The 15,506-nt window shown below is 44.3% G+C and overlaps 1 protein-coding gene across 1 annotated transcript in view; it reads left to right on the forward strand.

The window, feature by feature from the left end:
- The window catches only part of ITGB3 (integrin subunit beta 3), a 303,301-nt gene that overhangs the window by 102,834 nt on the left and 184,961 nt on the right, over positions 1-15,506 (forward strand). Inside the window, exon 3 of the mRNA XM_069237983.1 lies at positions 5,084-5,282. Coding sequence (XP_069094084.1) covers positions 5,084-5,282 — 199 coding nt within the window. The remainder of the gene's footprint in view (positions 1-5,083; positions 5,283-15,506) is intronic.

Raw genomic sequence — 15,506 nt, forward strand, 5'->3', positions numbered from 1 at the left:
CCTCCGAAGGTGCCTCAGATGGGTGTGGTCCTTGATAGGGGGCGGAGGCTTGTAGAGATCACTGTCCATGATCCATATAAACCATATCAACCTATAAAAAAAAAAAACACCCAAACGAGGCTTTAAAGGCTGCAGTTAATGTGCTGGGGGGATGGCAAAGCTTTGATGGACATCAGCTGTGCTCAGCCTCCAGAAAATGGAAGTTGAAGACTTGCTCTGCGTGTGTTTCCAAGCCACATTATCTGCTACCGTGTGATATCGGCTTCTCACCAGGGAACCGATATTGTATGACATTCTGTGGTGCCATGTGAGTTAGCAGGTCTGCATCAGTCATAGCCAGGGCCTGGTGTTATGCAACTCTATCAAACTATTTCTTGAGGCACCAACACCTCCACTAAGTATGACTACACATTGCAGAGGGAGGGAGATTTCTGCTAAAACCAATCCACAAAACCTGATGCAGTCTGTTTGCCAGGACCTGTTCTAGTTCTGAGCTGTCTAACGTGCAATTATGAAGCGGGGAACCAGACTGGCCAAACAAGCATCAAAAGTGTCTCAATGACCATGGGTTGTTGTGTCATAGACAAGAAACCCATTTGTTAAGTGGAACCTGTGTTTATCAAATAATAAAAATCAAGTGGACACTTGTTGAAACAAAGACTTAGGGGGTCATTCTGACCCTGGCGGTAGACTACCGCCAGGCCAACGACCGCGGATGCACCGCCAACAGGCTGGCGGTGCATCCATGGGCATTCTGACCGCGGCAGTACCGCCGCGGTCAGAAACGGAAAACCGGCGGTGTCCCGCCGGTTTCCCGCTGCCCTGGGGAATCCTCCATGGCGGCGCTGCAGGCAGCGCCGCCATGGGGATTCCGACCCCCGGCTTTGACCGCCAGAACCTGGCTGGCGGTAATGGGTGTCGCGGGGCCCCTGGGGGCCCCTGCAGTGCCCATGCCACTGGCATGGGCACTGCAGGGGCCCCCTAACAGGGCCCCACCAAGATTTTCAGTGTCTGCCAAGCAGACACTGAAAATCGCGACGGGTGCAACTGCACCCGTCGCACCCCTTCCACTCCGCCGGCTCCATTCGGAGCCGGCATCCTCATGGAAGGGGGTTTCCCGCTGGGCTGGCGGGCGGCCTTCTGGCGGTCGCCCGCCAGCCCAGCGGGAAACTCAGAATTACTGCGGCGGTCTTTTGACCGCGCAGCGGTATTCTGACGGCGGTACTTTGGCGGGCGGCCTCCGCCGCCCGCCAAAGTCGGAATGAGGCCCTTAACTATGCAACAGCCCAACAAGGTAATAAATACTAAATGCATCAACAAGGAACACCAGTAAAAAAAGCAAAGATTGATGTTATATTCTAAATTGTAGAATATAAATTAGTTGCAAAGTTTTGGTGAAACGGAGCAGATAGCTCAGTGCACGGGATGGTGTTTTATACATAGGAATTGTACGAAAGCACTCATAGCCAGTAAACATTTTTAGCCTAAGTTGGACAAACTAATATCAGTGGCAAATATCAGTTTGGGCCAAGGACATGAGCCAAAAGTGAAAATAAGATTGGTAGTAATTATAGGGCCACTTGTACTAAGTTGATATTTCCACCCCAGTGGTACAATCATAGGGTCATCGCCATGATTGTAGAGAAATTCAGTAGCATCTGCAGCAAAAGCTATATGACTTCTATGCCTTGAATGGGATTACAATGAACATGATTCCAATTGATTTTTTATTTTTATTAATGGTGGCAGCAAAACACATCTGCTTGAGGAATAAAGCTCACTTATCAATCAAGGTTCAGAATGGCAGTGACTGTCATAGTCAGTGTCTAGACATGGAAGAGCAGCTCAGGAGTACACCTTGTCCTCTGGAAGGATCACCTGGAGTTTGTTGGGCTCCTGACTGTAGAACTCTAGAAGCCCTTGGTTCACCGGTATGATGGTCAGTGGTGATAGCCAGTCACCAAGTGAGACATGCTTTTCTTTTTAATCTCCTCCCTACAAAAGATCCCTGCCTTAGGGTGTGTTAAAGAAAGTTCTCTAGTAATCTGTAAGCACCACATAGTATGGCTAGTTTTTAGGTGCTATATACTTGTTCACAGTTCTTCTCCTTGAGGACTACCCTGGATCTTAACATCTCGCAGACTGGGACCTTGGGTAGATATGCATTCCATTGAGAGAGCTACCCTGGTGGGTGACTCAACCTGCTCGGCCACAGTAAGCAACCTCCACTACGTCAGAGGCAATGCTATCCCTATCTAAGTCATCTAGGCTGCCCCTCTGGTTTCAACCTTGCCCATGGTAAAGAGAAGCGGCATCATCAGGTACCAGGGGCATATTGCATCAAACCCTCTCGTTTGCAAGCATAGCACAGGATTCCCTTGCAAGAACCACAAAGGTAAAAAGAAAGTGCAGAACGCTCAAGCTACAGGCACCCACAGTTTCTTTTCATCTTTATTGTAACTCACCAATGGTGTCTCACTTTTCCATGGGTGCTTTCTGTCTGGTTAACCAGATCCCTCTATTCCAGGCTTCTCCAATGAGAAGCCAGTAAGCTACTAGTAGCTCTCCAGCTACTTGTAAGTATTTCTTATGTGTAGCCCAGCTGCTAAGCTGGAAGCTTTTACTTGTTGAAAATGTATATGCATGCCAAAATGTACAAGGTTATATTTGAGAGGAAAATGTGTGTATTTTCAAAACTCATGAGCTAATGTTTTGAAAAAAAAAATTACATTTCTAAATTATATTTAGGGCTAATATTTGAGTGATAAATCATGTGGCCTTGGGGAAAGGACACTTATTACTAACAGTATTACCTTGGTGCCAGGGGCATTGCAGCTATGGCTGTTACCTATGAAACCTATAAGCACATTCCACATTGATAAAGCCATTTTAGGGTCGAGCCTGTGACAGTGCATGTGTCACACTTGCGAGACACTATTCTTTACAAAAAGTGCTTGGAGCCCACTCATTGCTTACCATGTGTGCACTTCAGAGTCATTCTTCTTTGCAGCATCCCTAAGTGAATAGTGCAGCTGAAACGTCATTTCCGATGCTCGGTGTGGAGCACGGACCAAATACAGATTGATTCAACTTAATCAGTGCTTGTTAGCTGCCCCCGATGTGATTGAGGTACTGGTTCTTCCTACCTACCATTCCCGCTGCCTGCTGCCTGCTGCTTCCTCTATAAAGTTTTTTCCTTGTTTCGTGATGTTGCATACCACTGTGACTATTTCCTCTGTACGGGGCAACCCAGTAGTCACTTTCCCTCATAATTTGTCCTTCTGTGGCCTTTTGCCTTGTACTCTGACCAGCTATGACAATTTTCCTTGTGCTGTGCACGACTGCAACGTTGTGCCTTCCGCTTCTGCAACACTATCCCTGTTCTCACGCACCTCAAAAGACTGGGAGAAGTGAAGGTAGACCTGCATTAGCAAATTAAATAGGTCTCAACTATACAAGATCTATTGGCTTTGTCAATATAATTAACCATGTTGCATAGCAGTGTGGCATCTGCAACATGGCTGAAAGTAAAAATAATAAAAGCGTGTTGACGTGGCAAGTGTCGACTGCATCATATCTTCTTTACTTTCAGCCATGTTTCACAGCTTCCGCAATGCACTGCAACACTGTTACAAAACATTGACAAAGCCAACAGATGCCCTGTAGGCGAGACCCATTGGCATTGCCAATGCTTGTTTACATTACCGCTGGCAACCATGCAAGATGCAATGGGGTGATTACTGCTGGTAATCTTGATTATGGTAGCCACTAATGTAAGATATAGTCAGTATTACAACACTAACAACCTGACCTTCACTGTACATAAATAGTTCATGTGATAGAAAAGGTTGGAGACCCCTGCTCTGTTCTGTGCTCTGTAGCTATGCCCATGGGTTTTCTGGTTCTATGTTAACTTCACAATTATTTGGCAATCTCTTGTAAAGTGAGACAGCGCCAGGCCTGGTGTTTCAGATCCAGTAAACCATGATCTGGAATCACCAGACCCAGATTTTCCGGGTGTAAGCCACACCACGGGTGACTATGGGTAACAGCTGAAGGAAGAGGCACAGCCTAGCCCTGGTCTAGTCCTCCTCGCCACTGGGGAGAAGATAACACTTCCCCCAGCCGTGCACCTCCCTGCTGTTACCTTCCATCCCTCCAGCTCCCATTCCCTGACCAACTGCACTCCCGCCACTTAGAACATGACGTGGAGAAAGGACCCAGAAATTTCCAGTCCATAAGGTATTTCCCATTCCATGATTAATAACTTGTACTTGTTCTTATTCAAATTGGGTTCATTAAGTGGAGGTATGGTAATCATAATGTTACAGAGTTTGTAGACATAATTGTTTTAAATATAACTATGTATCTGCTCTTGACATCAGGTAGGAGTATTGCAAACAAGGCTTTGATCAAGTCAACTAGTCTTATTAGGATGAAGTGTTTGTGTAAGTATTCCTTTGGTGTCCGATTTAGGAATGTGATAGGGTTCTGTGCTGGGAGACAAAACAGCTTCCGCTGGCAAGAGAGGCTGCATTTGCCTTTTTCAGTTAATATTCCTGTGGAACCTTTGACCTTCAGCACCAGAATAAGAACATTTCAGGGCTAACTTGTGATGGTGTGATGGTGACAATGTTTCTATATGCCGGTGGCCTTCTACTCCTTGTCACAGAGCAGCACCATGGAGTGTCAGCTGAGGTGCTTTGTCGGTATGGCAGGATATTGAGATCATAAAGGGAACCGTGAAGAGGCGAAGGTGAATGCAATGACGCTGTCCTGTCAGAGAGGCTTTCTTTTAAAAGATTAAAGTCGAAATGGACTACGGAGAAACCTAAAGGCAGATATTTATGTTTCGTTATACTCTACAAGCAGAAAAGTTTCTCAAAGTTTGTTTCTCAATTTAAACCAACTATGTTTTATAATATCAGATGTATTTATTCTCTTATCTAGTTCACAAATTTTCTCCACAGTAATTCACTCGCACCTTATGCTGTTTTCCTGTGCGAAACACCGCAAATCCCCGACACCTCTGCGATTATTCCATGAATGTCATACTTTCCTCCCACTTCCGCTTCCTTTGCAGAGTCTGGAGAAAGGTGCGTCCCGTTGTGATGTCTTCCAGGCGCTGCTGGAAAATGGCTGCTCGAAGGAAAATATCGAATTCCCGGTCAGCAGCCTCAAAATTGTCAAGAACACGCCCCTTAGCGACAAAGGAACTGGAGGGCGCACCTCTGTTATCACCCAAATGAGCCCCCAGAGAATTGAGTTGCACCTCAGGCCAGGTGAGAGAGGGTGGGGAGAGTTCATTTTACATCACAATATAAGTCTTACTATTTCAAAGTCTACCATTGATGTGAGGTTGGTACCATTACATTTGACGCTATTAACACCCATCATCAACAGTTATTATTAAAATAACTATAAGACGTACGTGACAATATTTAAAAACGTCATTATTACTAATAAAAATATTAATAAAAAGTCATTCTTGTTAGTTATTATTAGTAAGAAGTGCCATTAGACATGTATAGGACAACATGTACTCAGTGATTTATACGTGACAGTCTCATTTCTTTGCAAGAGAAACATAAGTTTTATGGTATTTTCCCTTTTCCCTATCTTGAGAAATGTCTCCCCCGTTCTGACCTTTAGCATATGGCCCTATGACATTTTCTTCCATTGTCTTGTTCTTTCCTTTCTGATATTCTCCCTCTTGTGCATTTTCTATTTGCTGTTTTAATTTATTTATGTATTGATCCTTTTCTAATTTATTTTCATAAAGTTGCTTTTACTTCCCCATAGTCATTCTCATTCCCGCCCTCTATAGATATATATTCAGTAAATGTTTGGCTTCACTATGCAGTTGTTTTATTCTGTGCCATCATACATGGACTGGTAGTAGCGGTTCTGCTGTGTTTACCATGTGCGTCCCCGCTTTGCTTAATGTGTGTAGAATGGTCGTTTATCAGCATAGTCTACCGACCGGAAATGTGAAAAGTTTGTTTATTTCCTTCCTGTTTGTGGCTGCACCGCTATGCTAGGTTTAACAAGCCCAGCACCGAGTGCCCAAAGGTAGGAAGCAGCCTTCTGCTTTGTGCACACTCAGGACCAGTGCTGCCAAGTGTTTTTGTTAAGTGGTTTCTTTTTTGACAACCCTCATAAAGATTTTGGTAATTCACCTGTTGCATAAAATTTGGGCTTCTTCTTTGGCTTTTTTTTTTAATCTAACCTCCTAGCAGTTGCTTCGTCAGAGCAGCGGCTGGAAGTCGAGTGTCCCGGCATCCAATCGAAATGACTGCCTTAAATAAGAGGCGAGGTGATCAGGGGCATAGCTTCAGGTGGAGGGGCGTGGGGTGCCACCCCCCCACCAATAAATTAATTTTCATCAGGCTTTTTTTATACATTCAGATAAAAAAGGCATACACACTCTCTTCCTCTCAGTTTTTAAATTCGTCAAAAATATTGGTAATTTTACAAAATGTTGTGTTTTCCCTCAGTACCCCTACCAATCCACATTCATCTTGCTTTCCACTGCCCTTTAGGCCCCTTCCATGCACCTTGCATGTGTTTAAACATTACATGCCAGTCTGATTGTTGGAAAATCTGAAGCTCACACCCCCTCAGTCTTACTGACCAAGCTACCCCCTTGGAGATGATCTAGCCAACATTTCCAATAAAAATAAAGGGCTTACAAAAAAATCAAAGATAAATGTAGCACTGACTTTCCTGTGCTAATTAACAGATGCCAGGTTCATGTTTCAGCAACATGTGATCAACCACTAATAGAGATACTGGGGAGAGGCTAACCTTTGCATCTCATACCTCTGGATCCTGAAGACCTTTTGAGAATGTAATGACATAGCTTAAATGAAAGATCTTTGGCCAGCCTTACCCTCACTCTTCTCATGAGCAAACATATTCGTACAGTGCAGTGTTCTCAGTCGGTAACTCCAGGAGCTGCAGAAAGGTAAGTGTTTCAAGGCGCTTTGTTGCTTCTAAAGTGCTGATGGTATTTTCTTTCTGACACTTCATCAAAAGCAGAAGGATGATTCCAATAAGGCTGTAGAATAAGGTTTTTCTGAAAAAGCTGTAGCCTACCTTTTAAATCAGTAAGTTTGGAAAGTGGGGTATCTCTGTGTGTAAGGAAGTATGCAGTGCTTAATTTGAGTCAGTGGTTTCTGGTGCTTGGCATCGGCACTTAATTGTCAACACTGGCAGATATATCCATCTGCCACATGGTGGAGCTATCTATTTAGTTTAGAGATGAAAACAGCAACAGTTGTTTATGAATTCAGTATGTATTAAAAATTGCTAATATCTGCTTGCTCAAGCCATTCTTATTGCTTTGAGGGCCTGGAATAGTCTAAATTCTCACCTCTGTAGGAGTGTGATGTGTTAGCAGTTGTGTTGGTACTGCCATTGGAAGCACTGGTAGTGGCATTAAGTGGTACGTCTGCAGTGGCTTCTTGTCGAGGGTCCTGGAACTTAGGGCCATATTTATGGCAAAGTGGCACAGGGCAGTCAGTCACCTAGCTGCACTGCATCACTGGGAAAGGGCAGTAATGTGTGTTGCAGAACGCAGCACAAATAGAAAGAGGAAGTAACAAGGAGAAATAAATACATTTCTCCTTGTTAAGCCTTGCCTGGGGGAGGCATATCTTTTTGGCACATTACCAGGCTTACCAGGTTTGGTAAATCTGGGAATGCATCAAAAACCATGTAACATCTAATTGCGCAGAGTAATGCAACACAGTGATTTGTGCTGCATTGCTTTACTCCAGATTTTTTGAGCCATTCAAAAGCCACCCAAAGTGGCTTTGTGTGGCTTCAAAAATCTGACTTAAAGGTGTGCATCATGCATGTACCACGTTGCATGGTGCATGCATGACGCGAGGCTCTCCCTTCGTCTTTTTTTTACAAATTAAGCACTGGAAGGATGGGTTAAGCTGATATGCATGAGCCAAGACTGGTTTGGTTGACTGCCTGCTGAATGATTCCATCTGTGCAGCAAAAAATCACTTTGGAGAGGAGCAGAGTAGTCTGTACAAAGTGCGCGTGTTGAGGAAGTAAGTGAAAGAAAATATTTTTTGAGTGTTCACTGAAACTGAATGGGGTTAATCTTGGAATGTGGTTGGCAAGGACGAATTGTGTGGCACAAGTTCTGGTCCAAGACACCAGTAAGTAGATTAACCAGATGAGTCCTGGTCCAAGCCATTCTTCAGGCAGCAGAGAGCGGAGACAGAGGAACCTGGATCCTATGACTTCGTTGTGGGCATTAAGTGGGCGAAATGCTGCAGTTCACTACAGATATGACTACCAACCTCAGAGAAACATGTGGGAGTGTTCCAGTATAGAACTCAAAGCACAATTTAACATTAGGTGCAACCTCAGAAAACCTAGGGAAATTACTTTGCACTGACTCACAGTTTCTGTGCCACTTCCCTGAAGACTGACTGCCACCCAGAGCAGGTGAAGGACACTTCTGGATTAGGGTAGGGAGGATATGAGCGAGATGGTCAGACCCACTTCATAAGGCATGGGGCAGACAGGGGCTATTGGGCCTCAACCATGGTTACTGAAGTTGTCTGTAACTGGTGTCCTGAAGTATGTCTTATTATGGCTCTGCAACCTGAATCTAGTACAACTCCTTCCACTTTCGACTTTCAGGGTAACAGTGGAGAGAAGTTACATACTTCTCTGGGATGTAGTGTGAGGGTGTGCTATCTCAGAATTCAACAATCAACCAACAGAAAAATAATTTCAAAGTCCAAAGCACTGCTTATATTTTTAGCAAAAGAAAGTCTTTTTATTCACATAACAATTTTAAATACTTCACAATTCAACTTAAGATAAAAATCAGTGAACCTGTTTATGAGGTCCCCTTGTTGTGCTACACCTGCCAAGCCCCCTCTGTGCGCAACCCACCCCTGATAATTCCCTATTTGCTGGTTCCACCAAGTTGTACTGGAAAAGGTATGTCCCAGGCACAGGTCAAGTCTCTAGTGTCCCCCACAAGCCAAATGCACACACAGTTAACTTTGCTTCAAATTTCTTACTCCCGAGATACTGATGTATATGCAGCAGATTATAATGCTCCACTGGGAGCATATATTGTAGTTCTTCCTGCTATGGGCCCACAGTGAGTGTTGACAGCCTCAGGGCCTGCCTCATAGTATGCATCTGCCCTGCTCTTTTTTTATGATGCAGCGGCTCAAGCATGTGGAGCATAGATGTGGCCTGTGCTGAAGCGATTCTGATTGGGCTGGTCTGTCATTTATGCAGATGTAGCCTCAGGGGAGCCCAATGTTATCACATGGAGGGAGACTCAGCCGTTTTCAGGCCAAACAGGCAGTTGCTGAACCAACCAGGCCAATTACATTGCACAGGAGGTGCAGCCAAATTTTGCAAATTTGGGCCAAACAAGCACTTGAATAAAGCAGTTCCCACCAGGAAGTGCGTTTGAAGGAGGAGGTGGTCCCTCTGCAGCACAGGTCACTCTTAGCTCGGTCTTAATAGCCTTTGGATGTCTGACAGCACCTGGGAGCTGTTGGGCTTCTCCTCCTGGAAGTCTCCAGGGGCCCATGACATTTCACGCTCACTCACGCTACACATGCACACACACTCAACATACATACTGGATGCCAGCTCAAATCTCTGGGCATACACATAATATGGGAACTTTACACAGGAGGGTCTTGTAGGCCACACTCTCAGAAACACAGATAAAAAGGTCTGTTCACATTATTAGTCTCAGAAATTTGGTGTGCTACCACCACGCTTTACATACTCTACCTAGGACAGGGACAGTAGTTCTCTGTCTAGTATGAGGGCATGCTTGGTGAGACCCTCTGTGACGAAATGCGTTGTATTATATGGTGTGGTTTTGCAATCTCACAGTGTAATACACTAACCTACTCTTTTAGTTCCAGGAAGTTTTGTCTGTAAAACCCTCAGCTCAACCCTGGTTAGCTGTGGCACTGAGCAGCAAGGCTTGCACAGAGCAACAAGTGTTAAGCTTCTAAACAGCACCAAAACCAAGACAATTGAAAATGTTGACACAACACTCAAGAAATCCAACACTAATTCATTAAAATAGACTGTATTTGTATAAGATTTTATACACTAGAATGAAAAAGGCCCACCAGAGGGTCCTGGGGATATAGATTTTGCAAGCAATAATAAATCAGTGCAGTTTTACTCACCCACGAACAAGCCTTGTTAAAGTCAGCAAAATGGACACTTAGAGATGTATTAAGAGAAGATTTAGGTGAAGGTCATTGTGGCAAGTTAGAAGCACTTGGGGCTACCAGCTTCACAGAAGTACCAGTCCTTCAGCAATTCCAGGCACTTTATCCGCTTTGCAATGGACTCCTATGGATTGGTTCTGAAGCAATGGATGAAGGATGCTGAAAATGCTCCAATGATGCTGTGCAATTGATGCAGTCAATGGGGATCTTCATGCAGGGATTCCTCAGTCTATGAAGATGGTGAGAGGGTCCTTGTTGCAGAGGCGACGTCCCACAAAGCCCTCTCCATTCTGGCCGAAGTCTAGTCTCCACTAAACTATCAGTCGCCGTCACAGGCCAATCCTTCCTGTGTCAATAACTTTCCTTCTGAAGGTCCCAGCAACTCTCCGACAGCACTCTGTGGTTCAACGAATTCAGGTGCAAATCTGTGCACCGGGTCTTGGTCCTTGCTGCTGCACAGCAGCAGTGGTAATGGCTTGATGACTTTGGGCTACCAACTTGCCCCAACAGGCTTCTTCGGCTGTTGTGTCCCTGTGCTGCAAACAGGAGGCCAGTCAGCTGAGTTCTCTTGGCTTGACTGGGCTCTAGAGAGACAGTCCCGCTCTTTGCTAGCCACCAGGTGCAGCACGTGCAGTCCTTGTCAGTTCAGCCTGTCTTTGCTGGTCTGTCAGTGCAACAGGGCAATCCTTCTTTGGTCCTCCTCCAAGTCGGATAAGATCTGAGTGCCAGGGGTGCCCCATTTATGCTCAGAAAGTGATCTCAGGGCAGGATGTGTTTCATAGCCAATGGGCTGCCGAGTTCTTTCCCACCTGGTGACCACTTTTGTGGTATCTGACTATCCTAGGATGCACTTCTCTCCCCACTCCCAAGATGGCAAGACCCCTCTGCTGCCTTACAGACCGCACTAGCCCACCTATGGGGTGTGGTTACCTCAGGGCTACCCGCCACTGGAGACACCAGTTTGGCAACTGTATTCCTTACTCTGCCTCCCGTGCCTGCCTGTCTACCTCAAAATGGGCAGCCATCACCCCAGGTACTACACATCTACCTTTTAAAGCCTGCAAAGCCTTAGAAGCCTGCATTTTGCGGCTAATACCCTGGTGGTTTCTTGTAGGAAGGAGGCAACACCTCCCTGGCCTACAATCTCTCATTGTTCTCCTTCCTGAGAGTCATTAGCACATCTCTCCAGGAGGTCAGAAAGCTGTTTCGTGGAGCAGACTCCATGTGTGTTCAGGAAGGCATAAGAATTTTAAAGGCAACAAAGTGTCAGTTTTGCTAAAGCTGCACACTGCAACAAGTTACATAAACTTTTGATTTGAGATACAAGTCAGGTTTAATGTAACAAGTTGATACCTTGCAGTGCCCTCTTTGGTTGCCCCATTCAGGAGTTAGCACAGCTGAAGGGTCATCATGTAACCCTGTACTCCCCAATTGGGCGACCATGTCTTTCCACAGTAAAACTGGTAATTTGGCATGTTTTATTGTCAGGACATGTAAAATACATGTACATGTAAAGTACATGTTCTGGCTGTGTCATATGTGGCACTGTGAATATAGCGCTCTGTAGGCCTGCCAGAGGGGTAACTTACACACATGCCCAGGGGAAGTGGTGGCATTGCCTTTCCTTCCAATAACAAAGTTGGGCTACCAGTGCACATCTGCTCTACCAGTCTGCAGTTGCGGACTGGGAGACTTTTTTTTATGTGGCGGACCTCCTGGGTATCACAATCAGTGCTGCAAGCCCTGGGGTACCCCTCTAACTTGCATGCCCTGGGTACCATTTAGTAGGGTCTTACAGGTTTCCGATTGGGTATAGCCAATTCAACATACACTTTAGGATCAGGGAACTGGCACTAATGTCCAGTTAGCAGGCTTCAGTGCACTCTCAGAGTTGAACGACCAGAAGCATCAGTCAAAAAAAGAGGCATTTCCCTACACCCTTAGAATCACAGGACACATCCAGGACCTCACATAGTTAGGGATAAGCTAGGCCTCTCTGATCACTCTACATTATCATGACTCTTGTGTAAAAAATAATTCATGATACCAGATACACAAGCAGTTGGGCACTTGGGCAGGGGAACACGTCTGTCCAACAAGGATCTGCAAAGATACCTCATTACTGTGAGAGTGAGTGAGCTAGTACCATGGGCAGGGTAAATGTGTGTTTTTCACTCCCAGAATGAGTCATGGACTCAATTGTTAAACCAGCTATTTATGGATAGATGTGGTAGTGTATGTAATTGTAACTGTAAGCATAAGGCAACCATTCTTGAGTCATTATTGGAATAGTGTGTGTTACTTTCATGTAGGGTTTTTGGACCCCGTTAAACATTTAGAAGCACTAAGTAATATACTGTGATGATGTCAAGAACGTAACCCCTGTAACCAGTTTGGAAAACAGACCAGGATATGAGCCCAGTCCTGTACAGGTCAGCACATACTCTGACACTTTTGCACAAGGGAAGCCACTGCTGGGATTGTGTGTGTGGTGAGCGTGTTGCCGTTTTTGGGTGCTAGAAGTTAGGATCATATATGTGCTCGTTGGACCCAGAGAGCTCTAAGGACTGATTGAGCCACACAAGTGGTTGAAGAGAAAGTGAAAAGGGAACAGTGTGCATTAAATAAGAGGAAAAGCCCAAGATATAATCTGCCTTGTATATTGAAGGATGCTGTCTTCAGAACCACACCTGCCCTTACTGACTTGTGCCACCCAGCAGAACAGTTGTTCCACAGGTGCTGGCGTTAAACAGCAGAGCAACCCCTCTGGAGACACAGACTATGCTAGGACCACACCACAGGGACCTCTCTGAGGTCACAAAGACCTTAAGGTATTAGTTCTCAGACAACAGCTCTACATCTGTGGTTCCATACACAGTACATGGTCATGTCTAGCAAACCAGAGCAATCCTAAAGTGACAGAAGTGTACTAGATTTGGCTTTAAGAATTCACAGGTGGCACCTTTAGACAGCAGAGCTATCACTAAGGTGACACCAAATGTATAGGCTTAGGCAGTAGACAGCAGAGCTATCTGTCTATCTAGACAGGATTAGCAGATAGAGGCCTGGGAAGAACAGCGATTGATCAAATGGTACCTAACCTAAAACCTTGTGCCTTTAGAGCAGAGCCATCTCTAGACACAGGCCTTGCAGCTCTCTCTTACCTAGACAGCAGAGGGAGCCATCGCTTTAAACAGAACTGCAGGGCTTGGCTTTAGACAGCAGGGCTATCCCTCCAAAGACACAGTCTGGAAGCTCAAATATCACACAGCAAAAGTATTAATGCAACACAGCCATAAGAGTTCAGTCCTTGCAGAGTAAACTGGTCGCTTATATTACACAGATTTTATAGGTGTTACACTAAGATAACAGATATATACCTTGAATCACACATCACTTATAGGCATTTGGTGTCAGATAGCAGAACTATATGTGAGGTTTCACAAAGCTTGCATGTTCAGACCCCACAGAGCAGACCTAACCTCACGTAATACTGAATGTGCAGGCTATGCATCTGCAGCCTCAGGCAAACAGAGAAGCACTATCCCTTTCTACATATACACCACAGCACCAGATGTCATACACCAAATCTATAATTCAGGTGATTCAGAATCTACAAGATCACCACTTAGAGCCCAGCCCTTCTGTTGCCTGCCATGTCCATTTTCAGATAGATGCTGCATCATACATTCCCATTATTAAGAGTTCACTTCAATTTGACTTCCAATATTAGTTTCAGTTATGGAGCAATCCACTTCGTGCACAGGATATCAATATTATGGTTTATTCACACAGAACCTTCCTCTCACTTCTCTCTCACCTCTTTCCCAACTCTCTCTCTTTCTCTCATGCTTTCATTCTTACCCTCTTGCCTTCTCTCTCGCTAGTGAGATGGCACAGTGACGTAAACTGCAATCTCTTAGTAAAGTCGAAAAGATTTTTCCCCCTTGGGCGTATGGACCTTTATAAGTTGACATGAAGCATTGAAAGAGAGTTGGCATCAATAATACATTTCAGACTTGTGAAGCCAATGTGATCAGGTTATTGATCAATCCAGTAAATACGCATGTCAGAAATCTATTCAAAAGTTAGACCAATACAGCTGGCAAGCTGAAATATCTCAGTAAATTCAGATTTAGCAGAATAGGATACAGAATAGTAACAGCCACTGCAATACAGAATCTGAGAATAAGAACTAGATGTACCCTAAAGAAACTCCTGTTCTCTCTGCTAAACATAAGGACATTTTAAGATCATCTAATCAGGACTCTAAGGAATTAGGATGATTTTGGAAAAGGGGGTTTCAGGAAATTCAGGAAGGTGTCTTCAGGAAAAAGGAATAAGTGTTAGGCATAAAGCTTCAACATTTTTAGAATAAAGGAAGCAGAGAGGTCTGTACCCCCTCAATATCTAAGGAAATCTCATCACTGCTGTGTAAACATAATTTCAAACAACAGAAGCTTCCGCACATTCATATATTTCCCCCCACCACCAGGAACTAATCAATTAATTACTCGTGATGTGCATTTGCAACATCACCCAGATTTCTCATCCCACTAAATCTTAGACAGTTACTGCAACCTTGAACATCTCTTGTTCCTGGTACACAATGAATAGAAGGCTTCATCTGCTTGTTAGGTCTCCACTCTCCTTGCCAACGTTACCCTTCTCAAGCCTCACTTTTAGTCATCTGTTACATACAATACTTCTTTCTCTAGCTAATGAAAATCATGAGAATGCTCCTGCAAAGAAGGAACATGCTGACCAAGCAACATACATTTAAAAAATGAGGCCTGGGGTCAGGCTAACTTTAACTAAGCATTTAATGTGCATTTTGAATATATGGTTACACATGCACACATGTAACGTTCAAAATAAATGCTAAATGTGAATAAAAGAACACATCTTATATGCACATATAACTTGGATTATAAGTGTAAAACGTGAATAATGAAGGCATGTAAGCATTTTCAAACGAACATCAGTGCACACGTATAAATCTCTGGGTTCTACACTGATTACATTTTATCAATGCATTTAAATGCTTCACACACATTAATATGATCAAAACACACAATAAGTATAATATTGAATATAAATGCATAACTGTGCAATGATGACTTGTAAAGAATGGAGTTTAATTTGTGTTTCTCCACTAACTCTCAGTATTCCCAACCCTGTGTGTAAATTAGAAGCCCATCCAGAATAAGTCCTTGAATTTCATGTTGCTTCCGGCTGCCATGTGTACGCCTACTTAAC

Source organism: Pleurodeles waltl, chromosome 6, assembly GCF_031143425.1.
Source record: "Pleurodeles waltl isolate 20211129_DDA chromosome 6, aPleWal1.hap1.20221129, whole genome shotgun sequence".
Taxonomy (NCBI): domain Eukaryota; kingdom Metazoa; phylum Chordata; class Amphibia; order Caudata; family Salamandridae; genus Pleurodeles; species Pleurodeles waltl.